The sequence below is a fragment of the Quercus robur genome, chromosome 7 (genome assembly GCF_932294415.1).
Source record: "Quercus robur chromosome 7, dhQueRobu3.1, whole genome shotgun sequence".
Taxonomy (NCBI): domain Eukaryota; kingdom Viridiplantae; phylum Streptophyta; class Magnoliopsida; order Fagales; family Fagaceae; genus Quercus; species Quercus robur.
Genome location: NC_065540.1, coordinates 30,111,164 through 30,138,858, shown reverse-complemented (window position 1 = coordinate 30,138,858; position 27,695 = coordinate 30,111,164). Strand labels below are relative to the sequence as shown.

General features: G+C 33.4%; 3 protein-coding genes across 4 annotated transcripts; 1 reads left to right on the top strand and 2 right to left on the bottom strand.

The window, feature by feature from the left end:
* Positions 1–230: 230 nt before the first annotated feature.
* LOC126693085 (eukaryotic translation initiation factor NCBP) lies at positions 231–7,451 on the top strand. Its single transcript, XM_050388951.1, has 6 exons — positions 231–558; positions 2,179–2,274; positions 2,382–2,486; positions 3,460–3,537; positions 6,850–6,969; positions 7,063–7,451. Exons 1-6 carry the CDS (start codon positions 355–357, stop codon positions 7,192–7,194), a joined length of 735 nt encoding a protein of 244 aa, XP_050244908.1. The 5' UTR covers positions 231–354; the 3' UTR covers positions 7,195–7,451.
* Positions 7,452–9,842: 2,391 nt separating this feature from the next.
* On the bottom strand, positions 9,843–15,027 carry LOC126693084 (superoxide dismutase [Cu-Zn] 2). Of its 2 annotated transcripts, XR_007645199.1 has the most exons (8): positions 14,854–15,027; positions 14,650–14,760; positions 14,459–14,554; positions 14,322–14,353; positions 13,952–14,027; positions 11,355–11,476; positions 10,255–10,308; positions 9,843–10,081 (listed from the first exon to the last, which is right to left on the bottom strand). XR_007645199.1 is itself a non-coding variant. In XM_050388950.1 (7 exons), exons 1-7 carry the CDS (start codon positions 14,939–14,941, stop codon positions 10,053–10,055), a joined length of 486 nt encoding a protein of 161 aa, XP_050244907.1. In that variant the 5' UTR covers positions 14,942–15,027; the 3' UTR covers positions 9,843–10,052. The 2 variants fall into 2 exon arrangements, 1 of the variants encoding a protein (XP_050244907.1); XM_050388950.1 differs by lacking the exon at positions 11,355–11,476.
* Positions 15,028–17,615: 2,588 nt separating this feature from the next.
* On the bottom strand, positions 17,616–27,307 carry LOC126693083 (diphthine--ammonia ligase). Its single transcript, XM_050388949.1, has 12 exons — positions 27,029–27,307; positions 26,633–26,704; positions 26,122–26,201; positions 25,278–25,503; positions 25,156–25,188; positions 24,860–24,942; positions 24,638–24,710; positions 22,518–22,863; positions 22,069–22,400; positions 21,555–21,892; positions 19,484–19,841; positions 17,616–18,165 (listed from the first exon to the last, which is right to left on the bottom strand). The coding sequence occupies exons 1-12, from the start codon at positions 27,104–27,106 to the stop codon at positions 17,950–17,952; spliced, it is 2,235 nt and encodes a 744-aa protein (XP_050244906.1). The 5' UTR covers positions 27,107–27,307; the 3' UTR covers positions 17,616–17,949.
* Positions 27,308–27,695: the final 388 nt, after the last annotated feature.

Genomic DNA, 27,695 nt, shown 5'->3' with positions numbered 1-27,695 from the left:
CTTCTAAGAATATTAAGTATTCTTGACACACACAAAAAAAAAAAAGAAAAAGTCTTAAAAAAAGTTGACAATGTCTAATTATTGAATACACAACACAAATCACTGCCCTGCCTAAACATATTTTATTTGGAGTGAAACTTTTGCTCATTCAATAATAGGGACCGGGTCGGGTCGGAAACTTCCATCCCTGTAAGCGAGAAGTATATAAGAGAATCTCATTCGCCCAACCCAAAAAAAAAAAAAAAAAACGAAAGGCTGCAGTGTACAACGTTTTTTTGTTTTCACTTCTTTCTTTCTTGGGTTCAGTCTGGGTGGAGAGAGAAAACTAGGGCTTTTGAAAAGAAGAAGTTGAAAATGGAGTTGGTAGTAGAGAAGAAAGAATCAGATAGCAACAATAATAACAACAATGGTAACAACGGTGATAACTCCCAGCCAATTCTGGAATCTTCTTCTTCTTCATGGTCAGCCACTGTTGATAGCAACAATAACAACAAAGAAGGCGAAGATGTCCGTGAACGCCAAGCTCGCGACCTCAGAGCTGGTCTTCATCCCCTCAAGGTCTCTCTCTCTCTCTAAATTCATTGTAAACTCTGTTTGATTCTTAATTTATTAATACTAGAACTGCGAGGCTCTAAGAATAATTTGATTTTAGAAATTTAAGAATCTATTTAAACAAATTTCAACTAATCAAAATCTGATGGATCAAATGTAGTCTGTAGTATCTGTGATTTTAGTGAGAGATATATAGAGAAATAGGACTGAATTGAATTGTTGGTTACTTGGTTTTGAAAGAATGTGAGGTAGGTTACGTGAATGCTGCTTATTTGAACAATTAGGAAAATAAAGCTTAAACTTGAAGTTGAAATTGGATTGGAAGCTTTGAATTGAAACTTACTATCTTTGTGAGTTGAAATGGTGACAGACGACGACATGAGTTTTGCTACATCTAGCTATCAACTATGAATCATCCACTTACTAATTAGGATTAGTCTTATGTATTCTTTTCCGTCATTCTATCATATTCAAAACCATACTCTCTATCGATTCCTTAGTCAGTGTGTGTGTATATATATTTATATTTATTTATTTTTCCTGTTTTACTACTTCTACTAATGTTGTTTTAGATCTTTGGTTACCTTTTTTTTATTCTTTCTATGTGAATCAACTCACTCTTTCTTACTTGTCCATTACTCGTTCACCTCTGCACATGATCAAACCAAGCCATCTCAAATGATTTTCCCTTGTCTTTAAGCGAATTTCTTTCGCTTCAAATCCTATCTTGTATTTTTATACAATATGTATGGCTAAAAAAACCATTGCCCCAATGTAGGCTACATGTATTCCATACATAAATTAAAATTTCCTCAATCATGGAACTAGAATTTTAATTTCATTTTTAATATGGTTCTACAAAATTAAATTGAATTTATCAAATCGTTTTACAGTTCTGAGAACACCCTTAAAGGTTGTAATTATTGTATGGGTATGTGGATTTGGTGGTCTGCTATAGGTTAGCCCTGCCTGATATGATATAAGAACGAGGAGTAAAATTGACATTTCTTGATAATTAACCTGGCATTGATTTTTTATCAAAATAATATTTGTCCATTAACTTTATGAATCTCAGTACAGTGCAATGAATTCCATTCTACAATTTAAAAAAAAAAAATATTATATGTAACACCATAGGGTCAAGGAGTAGTTGCTTCCATCTCATTTTCATCAGGAACTTAAATATTCTTTTCTACCTTCCTCAATTATGTGAATTTGAATACTGAAAAGGAACATTTTTACCCTCATAGAGGCTTGCATGTGGCCTTGGGTGGGGAGAAAAGTTTTTGCTTCTATCCCTGGTGGGAGCTTTATCTAGATCAGGCTTTGAAGGGTCTTCTATCCCTTAATTGTGTGAGGCAACTGAGGTAGCCTCTCATTGCTTTTTCCTGTAGGCATATTAAATTCTGGTTAAATTGGAGACCTAGATTGACAACAGTTTCATGAACTTTTCAAATTATTGGAGGGGTGAAATTTATTCTATAAGGTTTGACTGAATTTAAATTTTAGCATGAAATGCTATATGTGGTTTCGTTATTCTTTTATTGTCTAAATTTAAAGCTGTTTTAGAAAATTTATAATCACAATGGTTTATTAACACTTATTTTTTAATGTCTTTGTGACCAGTACAAGTTTGTTTTTTGGTACACTCGTCGAACCCCTGGAGTTCGAACACAAACATCATATGAGGACAATATAAAGAAAATTGTGGAATTTAGTACGGTAAGTTCTTGGCAAATACCAGATTAGTTTGAATTGTTACCTCATTTTGAAGTTCACTTTCTTTGATCATTGTCTTCATTAGCACTCTGAACATTATGTGTGCCTAGGTTGAAGGTTTTTGGGTCTGCTATTGCCACTTGGCCCGCCCCTCTTCTTTGCCAAGCCCAACAGATTTGCATCTTTTCAAGGATGGAATCCGCCCTCTATGGGAGGTATTTTTCTAAGGACTAAGCCTGAATTAAGATGTTCCTTCTTTTTTCTCTTTTTATATGTTTTTTTTTTTTAAGTAATAAGATTTATTGATATAAAAAAAGGGACGCTCTAGTACACAGGAAGTGTATAGGGGTCAAAGAAATCAAGTATAAAAATTACAAAAATCTAGAAATCAAGAAAGGAGTAAGATTGGTTTTGCAAAGTAGACAACCAATCTACTAAGGTTCTAAAGAAAAATAACTTGAGGTCTGAAATGGATCTGTCATTATCTTCAAAGCACCTACTATTTCTTTCCCTCCAAAGAGACCACATGAGACAATGGGGAATGATTATCCATACATGATTGTTCCGATGACGACCAAAACCACCCTTGCCAACAATCTAGGGGCCCCACAACTTTGGCATATACCCAACTTACTCCAAATAAGCCCAAAACCATAGACCACAAGTCCATGGCAATTGGACAATGAAGGAAAAGATAGTCAACTGATTCACCATTACACTTGCACATATAACACCAATCCAATATCCAAACCTTCCTTTTTCTTAAATTATTAATCGTCAAACATTTCCCCCAAGCTGTAGTCCAAACAAAGAAAGCCACTTGAGAGGGGATCTTTTGCTTCCATATGCTTTTCCAAGGAAAGCATAAATCATTAGAGACCACTAGCAGACAATAATAAGCATTAACCCTAAACCCCTTAGTTCTATCTAGTTTCCAGCTCATTTATCCTCCCCAATTCCCTTTACAGAAGTTCCATATATGGTATCCATGAAGCTCAACATAGCCTCCAATTCCCTATTATGTACAGCCCTAAAGAAACTTACATTCCAATGAAGAACTCCATTTGTAAACTTCATAAGCTCAGCCTCAGTCACACTTGCCTCCTTTTTATATGTGATTAGTTAGGACTTTCAAAGGTAAATTTATCAACAATACTCACTAGTTAAATAAACTTTGTTGTTTCTCAGGACTCTGCTAATTGTAATGGCGGTAAGTGGATAATACGATTCAAAAAGGTTGTCTCAGGTCGCTTTTGGGAAGATCTGGTAAGGGGAAAGGCTTAAATTACATTTTTTTTTTAATCTCCATAAATGTGTAGTTTCAAGTTTGCGATGATTCATATTCGTAGTTAATTTCTTTCTCTTTGATTTGATAGTTTCTGACTTGTTGCCACAAGTCCTATCATAAGTTCATATTGGGTGTTTTCAACATTTTATTTCATTTGAGCTATTTCATAAATTTGATATTTGTCACTTTCACGCATTTAGGTTGTTTTATTAAAAATATGATGTACTTAGAATTAAGTGGCTTCAATTTTTTATCTTGGCAATTGCTATTTATCAAATGAAAATTGTTGATTTTGCCAATTACTGAAATTGATCTTTGGACCTTCGTTCCAGTTTTTTAAGGAAAGTTTCATTACTTAGGAAGTTCTTGGCTGTGTGTCATTTTACATGGTGCATATAGAATGGTGATGATGAAATTTTTTTTACATATAAGCAGCAGTGGTTTCAGCTAACTGAAATTATCATGAAATTTAAAAAGAGGGCATTGGTTTGAGAAGCCTGTTTGCACACGTGCAGTTAACCATAAACCCCTTAGTTCTAATGTTGTTTTAGATCTTTGGTTACCTTTTTTCTGTTCTCTCTATGTGAATCAACTCACTCCTTCTTACTTGTCTCTTACTCGTTCACCTCTGCACATGATCAAACCAAGTCATCTCAAATGATTTTCCCTTGTCTTTTCATCAATAGGGGTCACACTATCTTTAAGCAAATTTCTTTTGTTTTGAATCCTATCTTGTATTTTCATACAATACATGTATGGCTAAGAAAACCATTGCCCCAATGTAGACTACATATATTCCTTACATAAATTAAAATTTCGTCAATCACGAAACTAGAATTTTAATGTTATTTTTAATATGGTTGCACAAAATTAAACTGAATTTATCAAGTCATTTTACAGTTCTGAGAAAACCCCTTAAAGGTTGTAATTATTGTTGGGTATGTGGAATTGTTGGTCTGCTATAGGTTAGCCCTGCCTGATATGATATAAAAACGATGAGTAAAATTCTGGTTAGAATAGAGACAATCTAGTAATTTTGAGTTTGTGTCTCATGGCTTCAAATTCTGATTTGGCATTCTGAACCCAGTCCCTACCTAATATTCTACATGCTGGTCCGTAGAGCCAAGCCACAATTGATCTCAGTAAAACCTATAAGCCCCTTTCTGCACTGAAAAGTATGTGAGTGCTCTTTTTGTAGTGCTTCCCAAGGGCATAAAGCCTTGTAAACATAATTTAGTCACTTTGAGCTTGGTCTCATGTCTTCAAAATTTGACTTGGCTTTTGAACTCAATCGCTTACCTTATATTGTACACTAAGTTCTGTGAATCCTAGCCAGTATAAATTGATAAGTCTTATGGTTCATTTCTTCTACTAAAAGTATGCATATGATTTTAAATTCCATTTGGTTAATTGGATGACAATTTGTCAGCAAATGCTATATGGAGACTTGGGTATTAAATGTTTTTTATGTTTTAACCATGCTTTATTGGGGAAATGGTTATGGCCAAGAGAAAGAGGCATTATGGAGAGTAGTAGTTGATAGAAAATGTGAGAGTGATTGCAGCGGACGGGTTTTAGGTGTGCTTCATGAACCACATGGTGTAGTCTTTGGAAGCATCTTAGAAATGGTTGGCCAAATTTCTTGAGGTTCATAAGATTTGAAGTTTGGAATGGCCATTGTATTCAATTTTGGCATAATGTATGGTGTGGGGATGTTATACCTAGGGAGGTATTTCAAAACTTTTTTGCATAGCCCAGTCTAAAGAAGCCTATGTAGTGGAGGATTTGCCTTGGAATATTGATGTTATTCATTGGCATATTACTTTTAGAAAAAGGTTTCTCTGTAAACTAGTTTGAAGAGAAACCCTTCAAATTGCTCATATATCTTTTATTGGGTGTGAATTTTGAAAATCTAACTTTTAGATGCATGTTCCTTATGTTCTTAACCTGCATGTCAAATTTCGTTCAAATTGAATGTTATTTACTATTCGGATGTTATTGATCTTAACTGTTCTATTAAGATTGAAAGGGATGGAGAAGGTAGGATTTGCTCGATACCAACAAGGACCGGTACATTTGAGTTAAAATCTTTTTGCAGGGTTCTCTCTAATGGGAATCCTCAATAATTTCCATGGAGAAGTATTCGGGGCATTAAGGTTGCCATAATTTTTTTTCTATATTTTACTTAGACAAATGCTTGAGTGAAATTCCTTACCATGGGTAATCTTCCAAAGAAGATTTTTTGTTTAGAAGAGTGGTGTTTCATGGGCAAGAATGGGGAGTTCATAGACCACTTGCTCATTCTTTGTGATTTTCCGTGTGGTGTTTCATGGGCAAGAATGGGGAGTTCATAGACCGCATGCTCATTCTTTGTGATTTTCTGTATGATCTATCATCATTGGTGTTTTGTTTGTTTGGGATTCAATGGGTTATGCCATAAGAGAGTTGTGGATTTGTTAGCTTGGTGGAAAGGGGCTTTTCACGGACATTGAAGTGTAGATATTTATAATGTGATTCTTTTATGCATCATATGGACTATTTGGAGAGAATGGAAGAATACTTTTGAAGGGGTAGAATGATCACCTTTGGAATATTTATTACACACACACACACACCTATGTATTAGTGGATGACTGCCTTAAGTGGTCATTCCTTTTCTGATTAGGTGTAATTTTTGGATTTATGTGCCTTTAGATGATGTATTGTAGCAATTAAAGTACACTTGCTGTGTACTTGGATTGCATTGTTTTTTCTTTTCAATAATATATATATATATATATATATATTAAGTCCTTGGGCTAATTGGGTTCAATGGATCATGCCAAAAACTGTGGGGATCTCCTAGTTGGCTAGCGAAACTAGTTTGGTAAACACACACCTATAGTATGGAATTTAGCCCCCTGTGTTTGATTTGGTTATTGTGGGGGGAACACAACAATGATACCTTTGAGAATGTGGTGCTTTCAGAATCCCAGATAAAGAGATTCTTTCTTAGACAGCCAAGAGAGTGGTCAGATGTCTTGGGGTTGAGTGATAGTAATACTGTCACAGAATTTATTCACTTTCGTTTGCTTGTAATTGTTGACCTATGTTTTTAGGCTACCTTGTGTTTTTCCACACATGAGGTAGCTCATAATGCTATAAATACATTACTTATTAAAAAACAGTATCCTCCTTGAGAGATCTAAGCCTAATTTCCACTACATGCCACCCCTTTTAGGGATTTTAGGACCCTTGGTTTAAATTGACTTGTCCTTTGTTTTGTAAGTTAGTCCTGCCTACCTGTGCAGGTTCTTGCATTAGTGGGTGACCAACTTGATTATGGAGATAACATATGTGGTGCAGTACTAAGCATTCGTTTCAATGAGGATATATTGAGTGTGTGGAACCGCAATGCATCTGATCACCAGGTTGGTGATTTTATAATCTCTCTCAACACAGACATGCACTTTACATGCACAAAATACTTATGTAATACCTTGACCTTGGTTTGCTTGTACCAGGCTGTAATGGCTCTCAGAGACGCTATTAAACGGCACTTAAAGCTTCCCCATGGCTATGTTATGGAGTACAAGCCCCACGATGCCTCTCTGCGTGACAACTCATCATACAGAAACACATGGTTGAGAGGGTAGAGCTCTATGCTCGATTCTCTCATTTTGCAACCATATGTGTAATCGAAGTCTTCCTGTCAAGGTGACTGCTATATAGGAAATTTATCTACTGATAGCAGTCAATTAATCCTGTTCTGCAATCTAACAACTATGTGGGAGTGTGTTGTGATTGGTGACAATCCTTTAGGTTGAACTGAATTTACTGTTAGTTGCATTTACGAATATCTGGTTTTATAATGAAATTTTATGGTATGTTGCATACCTAATGCTTTTGCTAATACGTGGATGCCAGTGTTGTGAATAAATGTGCAATGGCTCACTCTAGGCTTGTTTCACTCTGGTGGTGAAAAGGGATAGTGGAGACCTGCATAAGCACTAATTCCGTTCTTTAACAGCATCAGGTCGTATTCAAATTTAAGATTGTCATCAGAAATGTTATTGTTAGAATGATTTTGTTTTTGTTGAAATTCTTTTCCCCACCATTCTAGTTAATTGTTCAATGGTTCAAATCCTATTGCTGTCAACCCCTAAAGTACCCTCTACCTTAACCCCTAAAGTACCCTCTACCTTTAGGGTCCGTTTGGATGGAGGAGTGGAAAAAGGGGAGGATGGAAAATTGTGGAAGGATGGAAAAGTGGGAGGATGGAAAATATTTAGTTTTCCCTTTTGTATGTTTGGTTGGAGGGGTGGAAAAGTGGGAGGGTGGAAAACTCTTTTGTTTGGTTAGAGAGAAAAAGGGAAAGATGAAAAATGTAATTTATATAAATTGACTATTATACCCTTGTTGCATAATATGTAAGAAATAAATTTATTTATACTTATTACATAATGTTAAATTTATCACATCATATATATAAATTTATATTTATATTTTTATTATTATAATGTAAAAATTAGATCAGGTCACATTTGAAAAAAAAAAAAAAAAAAAAAAAAAACGTTCAGGTCACGTTGAAGAAAAAAATGTTCAGGTCACGTGAAAAAAAGAAAAAAGAGAAAAAAAAAAAAAGGAGAACGTTTCGGCTCACGTTAAAAAAAAAAAAAAAGAAAAAAAAGAAGAAGGAAGAACGTTTCAGGTCACGTTAAAAGAAAAAAAAAAAAAAGAAGAAGAGAGGACATTATCGTAAAACTGCACTAAGGCAGGTTTCCCCCCTTGCTTTTCCTCCCAATTTGGGAGGAAAAAATTTGTGGGCCCAGGGAGAAAATTTTCTCCCTAATTTTTCACTCCCCCTATTTTCTTCTCATTCCCAAACAGTGGAAAACTGAGTTTTCCACCCCATTTTCCCTCTTATATTTTCCATCCTTCCTATATTCTACCCATCCAAACAAAACCTTAAGTAATAGACTGAGGGATAAACTATGATTATGGGGGTAACAACTGACAACATCCCGTCAATCAATCTCGATGGATCTTACCCATTTCTTAATACTTGAAAGAAAACAAAAGGTTACTGTGAGTCGCAAAACAACTTCTTGAATGGTAACTGTTGATGGCTCATCTCATCATGAGATGCCCTCTTTTTGGATGGTAGATCGAGGATAAATCCGGTGATTTTTTTTGGTAAATCCGGTGATTTGATAGAGCACCACTAAGGGAAATGGATCTTGGACTATTTGAGTAGGTTGGGCATATGCCACTCAACTGATTATTATTAATGGGAGTCTTTTGATATTTAAAGCATATTTGATAGGCTATGATAAACACTGTAATGTAATAGTTATTTTTACGGTTTAGTTATTTTGTAGTTGAGTCATATTTTTATTACAAGTAATAGTAATTTTTTATGAATAGTTATTCTCTAAAATAAAGAAATTATTTCTAAAATGATTATAATAGCTATTTTTTAATAGGTGTAATAATTTTTAAAATTAATATATTTTCAATTAAAAAAAACTTTTTATATACACATAACAATTATAAAAATAAAAAATCATAAAAAAATAACTCATCTTTTTCTCAAATTTAAATAATATCATTTTTAAGGAAATATCATAACAATTATTTCTCCAAAGTTGTTTTTTTTCTTCTTATTATTTCAATTGAATAATTATAATGGATATACATGTGCAATTTATAATTTTTTACCTTTTATGGTGAAACGATTACTAATAAAGTTCCATAACAATTATGCTATAATACATGTACAACATCTTCTAAAACCATTTTACCTAAAACATTACAACATTATTTATGGTAACTTACTAGTTTATCTTAGTTGAAAATGATTTTACATAAGAATGAAAATAGATAAATGTTGGAATACTAAGGTAGTGGACAAAAAAAAAAAGATAAATATTCTAATTCTCTTTTCAACTACTATGATGTCAAAAGGCATAGCTTTGGTCAAGCTCCCTATAAATACAATCACCATACAACAACTGGAATATCGGATAATAAAAGAACCCAAATGCTCTCACTCTCTACAGAGTGAATTAGATGATTACAGGTTCATATAAGGAACTTAGCCAAGTCCAAAATTAATAATCCTCCAACTTGATGGAAAGAAAAAAGAAAGGTCCGGCAAAACTGACGCCAGCTTCCTCTAAAATTGCAATGGGGTCAGGCTAATTGAGAGTTGAGACTCAAGATCCGGCCTTGGTGGCCATACAAGTAATAGATCAAGGCGTTGGAAGCATATAAAGTTGTTGCAAAGACAAGAACTTGGAAGTTACCAGAGACACCAAACTATAAATTTAGATGATCATGCCCACAAATCCGAAAAGTTCACAGATAAGAAAAAAGGAGTTTAAAATGTAATTTCAGTTTCATTCATAATCATGTACATTCCAAATGCTTTCCAAGGTCCTTCTGCGGGAGAATTGCATATTGCATCCATGTATGTTTCATGAACCTATTGATTTTTTGCAAGCAATCCAACCTAAACTGATGATTGAAGCCCAATGATACCTGACCAAAATTGGTGTATAAACGTTAGGCTTCTTTACGTATGAATAATGAATAGAGTTCAAATGAAACAAAGGTGCAATGGGAACTGCTGGGTTACACTATTGCATTCCCTTTGCTGACTGCATTTCAAAATTCTCTCCAAAAACATAAAGCTAAGGGAAAAAAATATTTACCACATCCAACTCTTGCACCGGCATTCCCAGTACTCTTGCTGAGTTCATGTCCACCTGTTGCATTAGTCAGTTTAATTAGTGAGATTCCAAGAATGTGATGAGATATATGTTTACATAAAAAAAAGTGGCAGCTATTTGAGAACAAGAACTTTCAGACAGAAATAGCTAACCAAATTACTGACCATTGTGGGACGTAACAAATTGTAAGAAAAAGTGAAGCTGGCTGATTAGGCGATTAAAATTATAGTTTTTGGAAATATTTTAGAAATTTTAAATAGCCTAGTGTCCACCTCACATCATTCTGTGCGTTATAATGAAGTAGGGATAAAAATTCTTCACTTTGAGCATGTTTCCAAAAACCTGTCTCCCTACTACAAAAATTCAAAGCAGAAAGATAAAGGCCACCAAAAAGTCTAAGCATCTATAAAGTCATCCCTTTAATTTGAGTAGCTATAGGAAAGATTTATGGGGTTTCTTCAGGTGATGCTTGAAACTGTCCCAATTCCTAATACGTATTAAAGACCCAAATCCTCTATTTAATTCTTAGCTTTTATGGCTCACAGAATGAGTTGCTCGAGTTTCCCCCATGTCTTTTTATCACCTGCATTAAATTTTGTCTTAATTCCTGGTGAACCTTGGTGAAGAGGAAGACTTTTGTGATTAGTGTTTCATGCAATCAAATTTCTATACCTGTTTCTCACTGATATTTACTTTATTGATCCCACCAAGTGAACCATGGTTCTTCAAGACAGAAGTACCTGACAATCCACACTTGCAAGCAATGTTTAAGGATATAATTGTTTCAATCAGTTCAAATCTTTTGGCCCATTCTCTTGGGTGATAAAAAGATTGTCATTTGGAACAACGAAAAACCCTTTGTTTAAAAGGAGGGGCTATGTCCTAAATAGGGTTCATTCCTCTTCTCCTACTATGATTCCATGAAACATATAGAATCTCCCTGATTTTTGTTTAATACTATATCATTCAGATCAGAGTCTAAGCTTGTTTCCTACAACAAAAGACCTCCATTTCATACATCACCCTTCAAAGTGAACTCCGAAGAATAAAACCTCAATGAAGGAATCAGATTATAACCTCACCCATTTGGCTTATCATAAATGTCAAAACTTTATATGTCCATGAGCTCTAGCTTAAATGGCACCTCCTTTCCTTATAAAATTAAGTGGAGACGGCAAGGTTGTGGGTGTCACCAATTGGGCGCCTGTGTAATTACCAATAAAAAAATTGTTAGAGCTACATAATAATTCCATGCCCATGTAAACCATTGGTATACAGCTCATATGAGCTACCAACATCTGTCTAGACTATTTTTATTTTTTTATTTTTTGATGACGAGAATACCGTTGTAATGAGAAAACTATGGATCATCTTCTGCTCCACTGTAAGTATGCTTATGTTTTGTGGAGTGAATTTTTTTTTTGATGTTTGGGATCCAGTGGGTGATGCCAAAGATAGTAACGTCCCTTATTTTTGGATGGAGGAATTGGCTAGGGAAACATTCTTCAAATATTTGGAATATGGTTCTAGCTTGTCTTATGTGGTTAATTTGGCAGGAATGTAATAATCATACTTTTGAAGATATTGTGAGATCTACAGATCTTTTGAAGCCTATACTAGTTGGAACTTTGTTTTAGTGGGTTAGAATTTGGGGTTTTACACAATGTTCTTCCATTTTTGATTTTCTCCTTTCTGTTTAGATCTCTTTTTGAGTTATTTGTATTCGTTTTAAGTATAGAGTGTTCACCATCGTGAACACGATGTCCTTTTTATGCAATAAATCTTTGATTATGTATCAAAAAAAAAAAAATTTGATGACTAGGAACCCTCTCAAGGAATGAGACAGTGGGACCACCCCTGAGGGGTAAAACCATAGATGCCTACACACCTCAACTAAGTAGGCATTGGGTAAATTGTGAAATGCCTCAGTTAAGAGTCGAACTAGAGACTTTTGGGTTTACAGTTAGCCCAAACACTTCCTTACCATTGAGGCACTCTGGCTGGAGGCATCTATCTATCTAGACTATAATAAATATCTAAAATTTCTTTTCTCATATTTTCCCCAAGAAAATTCCAAATATAACCTTTCATAAACTCTCAAGATGAAAATCCATCTAGATACATGCATGTAACCTAGGCTTCCCACCTAGATTTGTCCCACGGTAAACGTTAGGCTTCACCACCTAAGAGTTGATTGGAATCACCACCAAACACAATACAATTTTACACGAATAACCTCTGATTATAATACAAAATAAACCATCTGGATATATAGATAAATAACCATCTGGATATATAGAGCTTCCAGGAAAATACAAGATAAAGATAAATAACCTTAAAACGAATCCTAATCTAACTCAAATACTAAACTAATCCTTATCTAAGAGCATGAAATTTACTCCCTATCACAACTCAAACTAAACAAATAAAAACATTAAAATCTAAAATTATCTAATCAAAATCCAAAATAAAATATTGAAATAGTTTATGGTTATGCTCCTGCATCAGTAACTATCCTAGGAAGGTTACACCCAGAGCTAATGGATTCCTACAATAGGCTGAAACTTACGATCTGGATCAGGCACAACCTTAACCATTAACTGTAAAATATGTTACCAATTATTAGAAAAAGAAGGGATATCTAGCCACAATCTGAGAAACATATGATAAATCGGCCAGAGAGAGAGAGATAGAGAAAATATAAGGAGTAATAAAAATCAAGAATGGAAGATTTTCACATTCCAATACACCAATCCTGGGGAAGAGTTTTCACTGGCTCAACTTGAGGAGTATTCTTCTTGGATTCGTATATAATGTGCAAACAGTGTATGCTTAAACCTGTGGATAAAATTTTATTCCAAACCTGATAGCTAATTGGTTCACACGCACAGTCCCAAATGTAATAATGTGTTCAGGTGAATACAGAAAAATATGTAGCAGGTGTGCCACCTAACATAGAAAATATCTCCAAACAAGGTATAAAAAAAACATTATAAATTAGCTAGTTATAATATGATGGTAATGCTTAATGAAAATTAGGTCACATGACAAGCAACTCTAAGCACAAAGAGAATGACAAGAAGAAACTCTATTCACAATGAGACTTACAACCAAAAATTAGCCTTCACTTTAAAACATTACATTTTTTTTGAAAAACTAGGAATATTACTGAGGAAGCCATTATACTTAATAACCATGAGATATGAAAGAGCAAGTTTCACAAAGTTGGAGAGACTAAGAAGTAAGAACACTGTTGATATACCTCAAAATAGATACATCAGAACCATAAAGGGAAAATTTAAAATACAATGGCAAGATTGGTGAGTTGGAATGAGAAAAAGAAGCATGTTTCTAATTTTAGCAAAACTTTTGGATCATTTCCAAAATTTCCGCAATTAGAGCCTGTTATTATCTTTATCCATCACAAACTCAAAATCCTTCAAATATAAATGTATTCATTCTTCAATAATAATGAATACTTCACTTCACCCAACAAAATTACAGCAAAAGAAGCATACCCGTGTTGGCAAAGATTTTCACAAATTTTCATATTCAGTTTTTTTCACATCCAACTGGCTTAAGTTTTGGGGACAGTGGTGTCTAACACATAACTCTACCAAAATCGTGTAGATCCCACGTATTAACAAACACAATGTAAGCAAATTAAATATACTCTCACCTCTACCAAGATCATCAGGATCAGCATGCACAACAATTGCCCTCCCAAGTATGGAATGAGGACCAACAAGCGGAATCTACAGGACGTAACAGTGTCAGTGAGAGAGGACAATTTTATATATTCAGAGAACACTACAGTTTAAGTAAAACTAAGACCCATAATAATGACAGCAAAAGGAATAAAATTCATCCCATTCCCATTCCCATTGTGAGTAACACAGCATCATGGATAATAGTTAAATCATACAGAATTAATTTTAGGACATCACCATCACATTCCCTTCTTATTATTAACCTACTGTCAACTTGAACAATCCAATGAAAAGAAGCAGAAAAGTTTTGATGCCATAAATAAAATATAAATCGATTACCTGGTTGTCTTTAATGGAAACCTCAGCTACACCTGAAGGGGATTTAAAATTAATGACAAGGCAATTGATTCATTTCCTGTAGTGTAAGTGCATGAAATGAAACACACACACATATATATATATACATATAGTATTACCATCTGGGCCTGCAACAACGTTACCCAAATCACCAGCGTGACGCACTTTATCCATAGGAGATCCATGATCCTTCTTTAATGGATTGAAATGAGGGCCTAACAAAAGAAAAGAAAACAAAACCCATTATTATTAGTATTAACAATAGCCAAATAGCAATATAACATAGCATAGCATAGCATAGAATTAGTACCAGTGGAGTTGCAGCCATTAGTGGTATCACCAAGGGCGTGAATATGGAAGCCATGGAGGCCTGGTGAAAGCCCTGTTATCCTCCCTTTCACATGGGTTGTGGTTGTTGACCCTATATATATATATATATATATATAAGTATAAATATAATTTATGTAAAATCGAATATCACAACAAAAAAAAAAAAGCAGAGAGAGTGTGAGACCGTTGGTTTCCTGGACAAAATGGATAGAGCCTCGAACGTTGTTATCCCCGGAGAAGGATGAGATGAGAGCCACCGCTTTGAGACTCATTTCATTTGCTTATGTCACTGTGTTTGTGTTTGTGTTTGTTTAAACCGTTATAGTTGTAGTCCGTCTGCTCTGCTTCCATTTGTTTTTTTGGGCTTTGGAGTTTCCGGGATGATGGGCCTTTCTCTTCCTATTACTAATAAGTGTAGGCAACCAAGACGAATTATAAATATTTTAAGGTAAATATTTTCTCTTCATCGTTAATGAGCATTTAGAAAAATAATGAAATTTCAAAGAAAAATTGAAAAAATTGGAAAGGTGTTAGGCACCCATCCCGTCCAATCCAAATTAGATTTTTATGGTACAATAGCCAATATAAACAATTTACTATTCTAGCAACCAAGACAATTATAATAATTACATTGCATATGAACATGCATAGTGAAGATTTAGATCTAACCAAGATGCATGACATGTGAACGGTATTTAGATCTGACCAAGATGACATGTAAACGGTTTGATTTATTTATTTATTTTTTTAAAAAAACATAATATATTTTTTATATTTTCATATTTTATGTGATTTATATGATACTAAAATATGTAGAATTTTTAATTATGGATATAGAGACATGTTATGAGATGCATGAAACCCTGATATAAATCATAGGAGCAATTAATTAAAAAAATAAACCTATATCTACATATTAATTTATGAATGCATGAAAATGTTATTGAGCATATCTTACCTATAAAGCCTTAACATGTTAAATACTAAAACATGCTAAACAAGGAATCTATCCTAAACATTTTTTTGGATTTTTTTTCTTCACATTATTGTAAAAAAATAACAAAACCTAATTGAACACGTTCTTAAAAAAGTATTGAAATACTACCTACATGAAAATTTCGGATCATAAACGGTTGATTGCCACGCTATAGATTTTGGTTCTCTTCACTCCAAGGATCGTGCTTGATCTTGAACTTGTTGAGATCTCCACCCTTTATGATTTCTTTGGAAAGATGAAGTTTGTGAATGGATCTTCATTTATCGTTGATGAAAATTGATGCAATGAACAATGTGGTTGATGAATAATATGAAAACTATAGTGATTTGTGTGTGTGTGAGATGTGCTAAATGTATGTTGAAAATATGCAGAAAAAAAAAGAGAGTAAAAAATCATTGCTATATGCACTATAGGAGTTTACTTTACGTATGTGAAAATTTTGGTCCTTTTTCAGTTGGTGTACCTCTCCTATTTATAGAGAGATGTGTTTTCTTTGTTTTTATTTCTCATAAAACTCAAGACAAAGTGGAAACAAATCAGATTCTCTATATGAAAAAAAAAAAAAAAAAAAAAAAAAAAAATTTATAAGATAAAGACCCAGTGTCGATCAGCACTCATGGCCTCCAAATGGGCACATTAGTTATACCTTTGGACGTTATCTTTGGTAGTTGTTCTTCCATGGTTCAAATTCTAATTAATTTAATAAAAAAAAAATACATTACCCAATTAGATAAATATAATTATTTTGAATTTAATGAAAAGATAATATTATTAGTATGGAATTATTTTAGTATTTGCATGTCTATCATAATTAATAGATTCAATATTTTGAATTAATCTTTCATGAACCTATTAAATCAATCTTGGATTATCCCATGCATGCATGCATGCATACGGTAAGATCATAGATTAATCAATCATATTTAAGCTTTTGTAAAACAATAATCTAGACGCTGTTTTGGACACAAAAAGAGACCAATTCAATCATGATTGCATTATGACCAATCAGGATGTGAATTTAAGGTCTAGGGTTAATATTAGATTTTTTACACATGTAAAATTACCATTTTTTTGCCTCTTGTGCCAAAAAGTGAAGAATAATAAAAATAAAAAGCAATAAGCAAACGCACAAAACCCCTTAGGCATTTTATCATTTTCGTGATATGATGCTCATTTTTTTCACATTTATGGTAAATCCTGCCATGATTTTTATTAGTGAGATACACTATAAATATGAGGATAGCATTCTCAAAAAAAGAAAAGAAAAAAAAAAAGAGAAGATAGAGCACCATATCACCCTGCTCTAGAAACACAAACACCTAATAATTACTCATAGAGTAAAAACTTTTTACTTTGTTGTACTTGCAAGCATCTTCCCCATGCAATTTGAAAGGAATATAGAGGGTTTTCAATTGGATAAATTAGGATCATACAAACAAAAGTGGCCACCCACTCAAAATCTGAAATTGACTCGTGTTTGCCCCTAAACCCCTTCTCTCTCACTGGGGTGTCACATGTTGCCAGTGCAGGTGAACTGGCTTGAGAGAGTTTAGGGAGAAAAGCAACTCCTCATTAGGGTTAAAATAGATTTGTTTATAGGGAGAAAAGCAACTCCTCATTAGGGTTCATGAATACAGTACATAAAAATTGTACCTTTTCTAATTGAAGTTTAGATACTTTATTCATGGCACATTACTGGTCATTTAATTATGAACAAACCGCCACGAATTTTCAGATGAACTCTCCATTTAGATACAAAAAAGAAATAAACCTAATTCGATTTGGGCAGGGGAGTAGAGAGCCATTTAATTTAAAATCATCCCCGAGATAATCTTCAAAACAATTGGAGGAAAATATCCAGCGTAATTTTGGTTTAAAAAAAAAAAAAAAAAAAAAAACTCAAATGTCATGGCATAGTTGTCATACCAAAGACTAAACCAAAAAAATGATTTAGAAAACAAAACAAAACCTTTAGTTGACACTGAAACAAAGTTGTAGCCACTATAAAGCATTTCAGTATCCATTGTTGTGGATCTGTAATGGAATAAATGGATTATATCTTTAAGCATTTGATACATAATATGAACTAACATTAATAGAGGAAGGGGACATATTGGTGAGAAGGTGTGATAGATTTCAAAAGAAGTTGTAACAAATGTATTCGCACAATTCTCGAAACTTCCCTTAACCTTCTTTGTCCCCTCCATAATCTTGAATTCCTTGTAAATTGATGATGAAAACAAAAACAAAAAAACAGATGCATTGGAGGTGAAGCAAACAGACTCATGACTTCCGGGCAAATAGTTCACAGGTTATCATATCATCCATCGATGTGGCAGACCTCCCAGCACCTAAGACAGGAATAAGGTTAAAGATGGGCTCTTCACCAATAATAATTCTCTGACCCAATTTAGCTAGTTCATTGAATGCATTGGTAAACATCAGGGAAAGTGCCTCCAGAGGCAAGCCAAGGCTTGTTGGGAAGTAGAACCTCAAATTCTTCAAAAGAAAATACACCAGGTCAAACTAATTATAGTGACAAAGGTCACAAATGATGAAAATGTCATAAGAAAAAGAAAAAAAAGAATTGACACATGGGAAAGCAAATCTTAAAATCCTAAATGATTGCCAAATAGAATAGAAAAATCTATGGTAAAATTTATCTATTTATAAAATATATAATAGAGGATAAGCAATTAATTTTACTAATCTCCTGTTGAGCCACATCAACAGTCTTTCTTGACTCTTCTTGTCCCCATCATTCCTCACCTTACCACTACTCTTCTCCCAACCCTTCCTCTCCTGTTTTTAATTTTTTTTTTCTCCTCCCATATTCTTTTCCATAAATTTGTTATTACTCCATCTGCACCTCCCCCTCCCATTCATTCCATGTTCTGCTCTCAACAAAAAAGAAATGAGATTACTCTCTCTTTCTTTGATTTTCTTCTTTTTGTAGGTGGATCTTTCATTATTTCTGCCATCGCTACGATGGATTTCTGATTCTTACTTGCAGCTCTGCTTTGTGCTGATGTGTTTTGTTGTTTTTGACAGATCGTCTTTGGGTTAATAAGTTTTGGTGTTTTGATGTGTTGATTCCCCATCGCAAGTCATCCATCTCTCTTATTATTTTAACAGATGTCATCTATCTCTCTTATGAATTTAGTTTGAGTTAATATGTAGTTATTTTAGAATTAGGAATTTGAGTTTATATCAAAACACTACTTGCTATGTATTTGATTGAGCCTAATAACTCTGAGTAATTGATAATTACTAAGTCTATATCTTATTACTTAGATTTTGGTTTGTTTTGTTGGGTTTTGGGCACTCAAAGTTCTTGTTTCAATTTTTTTTTTCCTTCAATGAATGATTTTTGAGATGTGTTATCTATGTTTTAAATATTAGGAAGAGAATGTAAGGATTTTGATGTGAATTGTTTTTTCTTTTTCTGTTCTTTTTTTTTTTTTTAATAATGTTTGAAGGAATCCCTAATACATGTAATTGTGATACCACTAAGGACAATTGTGTAATATGGTATCTAGAAAACTAGAAAGGCATATATGATTATTTTATTGAACATAGAACGAAAATTGATTGTGGCCTGCTCAAGGTCAGGAAGAAGAAAGTAAAAGCAGTTTTGCACTGCTTAACGACAGGAGGAATAAAGTAAAAGCCTGAATAAATGATTGTGGCCTAGTTAAGGTCAAAAATAATTTCACAAGCTAAAGCTAGACTTGATCAAGAAAGGCATATCAAATGTAATCAGGCCCCTAGGACCAACTTAAACTGGAAAAATTAGGTGTTGACATAAAAAACTAACCTTTGTATCTTCCCAAGAGAAATTGTTCTGCATATAAAGTTTATCAAGAAGATAAATGCAAAATCTTGATACTCTTTCCATTTGTGCCTCTCTGAGTGAATTTTGATAGTCTCCATTATCCTGATCACCACCTAGAGACTTGGAACAAATCTTCACAAGAAGTTCACTAGTGATACACAAGACAACTGCACAGATCTTTCCTTGAACAACACATTTCTGGATGCAAGAATCATGCCAGTGTGCATGCTGAATACCCCAATAACTAGGCATCCTGGAGCAAGAATGCTTTTGCTCAGTTCCAATTGTCACATTCATATCCTCTGGGACATATAGGAGAGGCTTTACTTCCACAAGTGCTCTGCATCAATAATAACAAAAAGATGTAATTCCAGTATCGTGGGCAAGATAAATGGTAAGCCCTACCATAAATGTTCCCCACAATACTGCAAAAAAACGAAAAAAGAAAAATGCAAAACTCCATATTCATAAATCAGGACAATGGATGCATGCAAATGTAGGCCAGAACCTTCAAAGCACAAGACTTAATATCTTGATAACACCTACTGTATGACTGACTCTTCTAGGCAGTGGCCTCAAGATGCAAACGTGAACTCTTAGTTGTTTCTAACATATCCTACATTAGACATGTTTAGTATAGTACTGAATTAACCATTGTAAGTGCATTTCTAGCGTTTTAGGGCACATGATGAAAATCTTTTAAAAAGATGCTTCTTTTTTGACAATCATTCCCAATAATAATATGAAGAAGAAGAACAACAACAACAACTAGTGGAATGTTCATTACTTGGAAAGCAGCATTTTAAGAAGGGGGGAAAAGGGGAAAGGAAAAGAAGAAAGTAATGAAAACCTAAAGGCGGAAGAAAGTAATGAGAACCTAAAGGCAGAAGAAAGTAATGAAAACCTAAAGGTAGAATTAATACTACTCAGCATGTGTTGAAAAATGCAACTTGACAAAATATTAATTGCTGCAATCAACATTTTAGACAGGAGGCAACCAAGCAATGAGGTAGAAAACATATTGATAATTCATATAGCAACATCACAATTGAAGTACTTTATTCAAGTCACCATAAAATTAGTTAAGCAAATCATTATTTATTGCCATAATTCTAATGCTTACTATACTGTTGAATTATGTAAAAGTATAGGAACACCAAGACAGCACCCAGTCTAGTACTACCTTGGCCCATTAATTCGATCTTGTCCAAATGTCAAATATGGATACTATAAGCATGAAGAAGGGCATGTTAGGCAAGATGTTTGAGGATAATTTTAACTTCAATAATTTTTTTTTTTTTTTTTTTTAAAGAGGGAACAGACACGGACAGACTGCATGAATGGACTAGACATGCAATACTTCATCAAACCACAAACTGAAACATCTAGTCACACAGATATCATTTCGTAAAAAGTCAAAGTAAACATGCCCAGCACTGATGCAGACAGATAGGAAATGCAAAATTTATTGGGTTAACATCTAGTTTAACCCAATAAAGTAGTAAAGACAAGATTCCAAATGCAAAGTGTTGGTTGAGACCTAACACAAGGACCTACACTTATGAAATTAACCAGCTAACCCATAATTGACTTTTCAAACAGCCATTGGCCACTTACATTTTTTAGACACATTAGATCAGTCTAAAGCATTAGTGATTTTGTATTTTATGAAAATTTGATCAGATCTAACCATATCCAATACCACGCACAATACTTCCTTAAAAAGCCTATAAATAAATTAATAAAAAAATAAAAAAACTTTGATATGGACATTTCTAGAAGGGAACCATATCCAAACCAAGAACAATACTTCTAAGACTCTTCCTGTTTTTAACTTTTGAAATGTAATGGATGTATGACCTTTTACTAGTATAGAATAGGAATATAATTGTGAAGAAAAACATAGGGTGAAAGTATTTATTAGTGGAAACCCACCACAATGTCCTACTCTTTTAAGAATTGTTTGATGATCAATGTATTAATAGTACTCTACCTGTAACCCTCTTCCGTACTTATGCTTCTAGCCAAAGGTTAGAGCATATAGAATAAGTACCTTTTTGGCAAATCAGGCACAAGGACATATAGAAAAATGGGATCGAGAACTTGAATAACACTTCCTTTGTCTAACTGAAGGAGCCTCATTTGCTTAAGGTAACTGTCCTGCTTGTCCTGAATTTTGTCTCTCTCTGATGATGGCACATATGTCGAGCAGTAAATAACAAAAAGAACAGCAGAGGTAGATATTGAACAGTTAAAGGATTTTGCTATTGCTTCACTGTTTTCCAATGCTTGTTCCATCTCAGCAGTAGCACCTCCTTTGCAGAGATTCATATTCGGAGGGTCGAGCCCCAACTGCCCAGCCATGTAAAGTATCTCCTTATGCAAGGTTGCCTGGAAGTAAAAATCATAAGATAGACTACATAGCAGATGATTAAATGAAAGAATTTCTTTCATACAGCCTGTGTCAGTCCCCTCATTGAAAAAATAAAAACTGAATTATCTAAGCCTAGCATACATGAGATGATTACCATTGTTTGTGCTGAAAATGAAAATTGCAGATAATTTACCTGGCTATATGGTCCTATGCAACTTGGTGCCCAGCAGGAAATACTTTGAACATGCAGAACTCTTTTACTCTGGTCATTTGCCACCAAAACTTCTATGTAAGCACTTCCTAAACCCACTTGCAATAGTGGTAGTTCAATGGTACTTCGGGATGGAACACCAAAAGGGCACTTCTCCTGTGTTATATATCTCACATATGTCTCATTTGCTATAGAAAAATTATTCATATCAGCAATATATAGATGAATATAAAGGACATTCTCCCAGCCAAAACCATATCCCAAAAGCTCTAGCTCAATCTTCCTTAAAACAGCCTCCAAATCTTCTTGCAAACCTACAAATAAAAAATAGTAACATTGAAAACTAAAGCAAGAGCAAAAGGCACAACGATTCTGGATGAGAAATACTCTTGCCAGGAATGAATCAAAATCACCATTCTTATTTTATCTACCTGCTGAAGTTCTGCACGAATCTTGCAACCAGAAACAGATGGAAAATGTATTGTCACTTTTCGTTCTTGCAATGTGAACTCTATTTTCTGCAACTTCATCTGGCTCAACGACTTCAGCAGCAGCCTTGAATGTGGCTTCACAGCTTTGTATACAGTCTCCTTGCACTTCAAATACAAAACCCTCTTTCTCCTTAGAAATCTCAGAGGCTTCATCAATGCCACTTAAAGAATGGTGCTCTGCCTTTTTTTCTAGATGAAAAGCCAAGGGGTGAAGAATTCCAACTGGAGCAATGGCATCAGAAGAGTGCAGTACAACTTTAAATTCATCAAGCACGATTCGGGCATTCTGTAAATTCATAATGGCATATGGCAAACAAAAATATTATTAATATCAATTATTTAAATGGTAAATCAACGACCATAAATTTAGGAAAATGGTACAAGCTAACTAAATCATGTAATATATAATAAGACTTAGGTTTTAGAAGTCGTGGTGGTGCCAAGTGGCTATCTTTTCTTTGTGACAAGTGTCAACACTCTCAGTAAGTATTAAGATAGCTTACCTTATATAAAACTCTATTACCAATAGTTTACTCGACCTAAAACTCCATTTCCTTCATTTTAAGAAATTTAAAATTCTATTAACAAAAATACCAATAATGAACTCTATGTAAAACTCTATTACCTAAGTTTTAAGAAATGTAAAATTCCACTTCAACTAAAATTATATTAACAAAAGTACCAATAGTTTACTCTACGAAAAATTATATTACCTATGTTTTAAGAGATTTAAAATTCTAAATCAATAACAAAAGGTTACAAGTAATTTAAAGTAAAATTTACATTTATTTTAATTATATATCACAATTTTCTAAGTATGTATTATATATCGTAAAATTAATGTGTTTATTTATTTTCTACAGGTGACTTATTAAGATAGTTAATTTACTTTAGGTCAAACATTATCAAGTTTCAAGCAACTAACAAATTATTAATGAACTTTCAATTTACTTCTTTATAATTATTAATTAAGCTGTGCATCCAGGCATAATACTAGTTATGACAAATAACAACACTATAAGAACAAAATAACAAGATTAGCAGTAAAGACATTTGCTTGAGCATATATGAGATCATGGGCTAGGAAGAGGCATAAAACCCAATGATCAAAGAAGAGTCTGAAAGATCAATCATCAACATATATATATATATATATATATATAAAAACAGAGACCTCATGTGGGAAAACATGAGGTTCTGCCAAGTGGCGCATTCTTTGTAAAGAGAATTGGAATATTCTCAAATGCTACATCAAAGATAAAAACAAATTAAATATTGACTTTTTGTTTCATTTGGTTCAATATTTCAAGACTTTTCATCCCTCACACATAACTCTTTGCATTTTAATTCAACATTTTCACCTCTTGCACTTCTACTCCTTAATATAGACCTACCCATAGCCATTCATGCCATCCTATGTCAAATACACATAGATAAAAAATGATGTCATTTACCTTCAATCTTTTGACGACACCTACCTAGCTCTAACATTGTTGCTTCATCTAATCCTAACCCGTATGAGTTAGCTACAACCAAGGAAGGGGGCTTGCATTTTATATTGAGTGACAATGACAATTACGATTTTGATATTAAGGTCTGACATTGTGGATTTGTGATTTTTGTAAATGATGTGATTGACTGTGAGTGTTTAGGATGAGTATTTTGTTCTATATCAACTTTTATTCTATAATATTCCTCCAAAGTTTTTTTTTTAATAATTATTTCTCATTACTTCAATGAATAATTATAAGGGTTATGTATGTGCAATTTATAATTGTTGCTTTTTATGATGAACTCATTACTAATAAAGTTCTATAATAATTATATTATAATACATATACAACATTCTCCAAAACCATTTTACATAAAACATTACAATATTTTCCGTGCATCGCATGGGTAACTTACTAGTTATAGATAAATGCAAAACACCTTATTCATGACAAACGGTAAGCCTTGTTACAAACAATTGGAGTGAACTTAAAACAAAGAGGGAGCAACATTGGGTGGATAACTCAATCAAAATTGTTAGACCAAAAAGAGCCATGGAGTGAACTTACAACAAAGAGGGAGCAATCAAGTGTCAGTGTCTCATATTCCCCTCCTTCACCACATACATTAATCCCATACATCCTACGAAGTGATGGCAGAATGAATAAACCACTTACACAGTTGTCCTTAAAAATTTAGAAAATCAATGACAAACATCATACCAAAAAAGAAGCTAATAAATGACTAACTGAAAAAGAAAAGAAAAGGAAAAAAAAAAAAATTTGACATACTCTTTCAATTTATGTAGATAGGACTTCAAGAATCCTATATCTTTGCCCAAGTGTTTTGTAGGGTCCAACCCCAAAGCTGCAACCTATGAAATTGAAAGAGTGTTGGACTCCAATCTACAAGCCATCTATGTGAATGTAAATAGCAATTACACTTATTATGCATTTAGACAGTACAATATGTTTCACTTAATTATTATCAAACCAACAAACCCTTATTACATAAGGCCTAAAGTGGACATATTATTATATGATAAGCACATATAAAAACAAGACATGGGTCAAACCAGAAATCATACCTTTACTGTTATAGCCACAATCCCATTTGTTATCTAGTTGGGATAAGAGGAAAAACATATTGTTAGACAAAATAACTCTAATATTGATTGGCCACCATTCTTACTTTTAATATACGATTTACCATTTCCTGAAGGAGCAATGACTGATCTTGTTTCCACATATATGCCAAAGAAACAAGCCCTAACCTTGAACAAACACTTTCCACTCGCAGCCTTTGATAGTCAGATGCAATAGCACCAGAAGATACTGCTGTGACAGAAGGTATCTGTCTTTTTACTTCATTTAACAGAATAAACATATCTTCAACTTCATCACCCGCAGTCATTCTGTAGCTAAGATTTTGATGCCTAATTGATCCACAAAACCATTGAAAGTGAGAATATGCATTGAATACTTTCAATTAATCGTAGTGGATTCTTGAGTGATGCATACAATCTTCAATGAAAAACTTTGCCTTCAGTTATATCAAATTTGATAGAAAATTCTTGCAGTTAAATTGATAGAATGTCAACCAACTAATGTTTCTCCTTCCCTACAATTTTTCAAAAAGAAAAACCTTCCCTACAAATCAACCTATGCTCAAAGATAATTTATAAAACAAAAGGTTAAAAAAAATAGGAAAAAATTGTTATATCAGGTGAAAATATGCAATAATCAGGAAGCAGCATTGGAACAGCACACTTGAAGTTTTAAATTTTTTTTTTTAAGCAAAAGATTTAGTGAAAATGAGAAGATATGTAATGTACACAGGGTGTGTACACAAAACTCCCCTAAAGAGTTTGCATTGGCCATGACTTTAAAATAAGTCTTGCAATTATAGCTTCACAAGTATAAACTACTTTCTTAACCCATAAAAAGAATAGATTGTTAAAAATTCCCCAAATCAAATAAATAGTTTTACCACGTATTATAATGAAATATACATATACACTCTATACCAAAGAATTCCCACTTAAAAGGCTTGCCTTGATGATCCTTTTATTCGCCGTCTGAACAATGGTAGTCCCATGCATTCAGCATAGCTGACAATTATTTGGTGTCCAACCTGAGGAAAGGATTTAACAGCCCCAACCAAATGGTAAAACAAACATAAGTAAGAAGAAATATTTATCTTCACAAAACTTGTGTTTCTTTATCTTATCTGTTATGATAACACCTAACAGAAGAAAAAAAAAAGAGTAAAATAGAATGAAAGAAAAAACAGAAGCAAGGGCATATAAACAAACATGAGTGGACATACAAATACATGTCTTTACTATTGTAATGCAAGTGTCTACTGTGGGCTCAAGGCTTACCCCTAAACACAGTTTTCGAAGCATTTGCATTCACACACAATTTTGAAACAATGAAGGCATAACAAACGATTGATGTTTGTTGTTGGTTAATGCAATGATAAATTTATTAGCACTCATTCTTAATGTGTTCAAAATTCTGGAGTCACATACAGTAGAAAACCAGCAAGATACAGAGACTAACAGTTTGGTACATGTAGCTATCGAGATCGTCCACTGAATCATCAGCCGGCATCAAATTTGCCAATGCAACAACCTACAAATAGCAATCAAAATTCAATCTTTAATTTTATATATAATTAACAATATACCAATGCCAGTCAATTATCAAACTTTAAACTGAATCATTAGAAAAGATAAGTAAATACTAGAATTGATTTATGAAAAGGAACCCAAACAGAGCACTTGTAACTAAATTAATAACTTTGTTAGTACTAAATCACATGGGCATGGGCAAGGCAGACTTTTTCTTTTTTCAAATTTTCATCAAACCCCAGAAAACATCATCCCATAATATATTTTCTTTGCTTTTGCAAAGTGGGTTTTCTCTGTTGGGAGAGAAGAAAAGAAAGAAAGAAACCTGGTGACCGTATTGGATACACTTGATCATGGCATAACAGCTATCCTTGCCGCCGCTTACCAATGCCACCACCTTCATCTTCTTCTTGCTGTGTCGTTATGTTTTGGGCACTATAGGCCACCACCACCTCAACAATATTCAATATGGGCAGACAGTAATAGTGAAGAGAGAGTTGAAAGAAGAGAGAGAGAGAGGATTTTGTTCCGTTCCGTGGCAGAAAGTGAGAGAGACAAAATTTAGTATTTCACTAATAACTATAGTTCATGTCTGGTTTGAAGTTCCAACCCTACTTTTTACTTACAAAAATTATATATATATATATATATATATAAAACTAAACTAAATAAATAAATTGGATTTGTCATTTAATTTTTTTTTGGGAAAATTTTCATTTAATTTCATTTAAACAATATGACTAAAATTTTTTAGTCATTCAAAATCTGTTAATTTTGGTTCTGAATGAAAAAGAGGGGCTTGCATGTGACCTATGTTAATAATTAATATTATAAATTAATTATAGTTATGATTATATTACTTAATTAATTAGGTATAAAAAAATTTATTTTTTATAAATTTATAAGAAAAAATGATTCACCAATAATTTTATTCTCAAAAATTATATATAACTTTACTATGATATGGACTATTTATATTACGAAGACATTAC

Bases quoted from the DNA above. Each gene is read 5' to 3' on its own strand.
- LOC126693085 (XM_050388951.1), top strand. From the start codon at position 355: ATGGAGTTGGTAGTAGAGAAGAAAGAATCAGATAGCAACAATAATAAC. The intron at 2,487-3,459 runs GTATTTTTCTAA...GTTGTTTCTCAG, and splicing joins GAATCCGCCCTCTATGGGAG to GACTCTGCTAATTGTAATGG. The intron at 3,538-6,849 runs GTAAGGGGAAAG...CTACCTGTGCAG, and splicing joins GTCGCTTTTGGGAAGATCTG to GTTCTTGCATTAGTGGGTGA.
- LOC126693084 (XM_050388950.1), bottom strand. From the start codon at position 14,941: ATGAGTCTCAAAGCGGTGGCTCTCATCTCATCCTTCTCCGGGGATAAC. The intron at 14,028-14,321 runs GTAATCGATTTA...TACGTCCTGTAG, and splicing joins TTTCCATTAAAGACAACCAG to ATTCCGCTTGTTGGTCCTCA. The intron at 10,309-13,951 runs GTGAGAGTATAT...CTAATGCAACAG, and splicing joins TCCTGATGATCTTGGTAGAG to GTGGACATGAACTCAGCAAG.
- LOC126693083 (XM_050388949.1), bottom strand. From the start codon at position 27,106: ATGAAGGTGGTGGCATTGGTAAGCGGCGGCAAGGATAGCTGTTATGCC. The intron at 26,202-26,632 runs GTTAGTCTCTGT...TCCTTTCCTCAG, and splicing joins ATAGCTACATGTACCAAACT to GTTGGACACCAAATAATTGT. The intron at 24,943-25,155 runs GTATGATTTCTG...TCAATTTCATAG, and splicing joins TTGTGGCTATAACAGTAAAG to GTTGCAGCTTTGGGGTTGGA.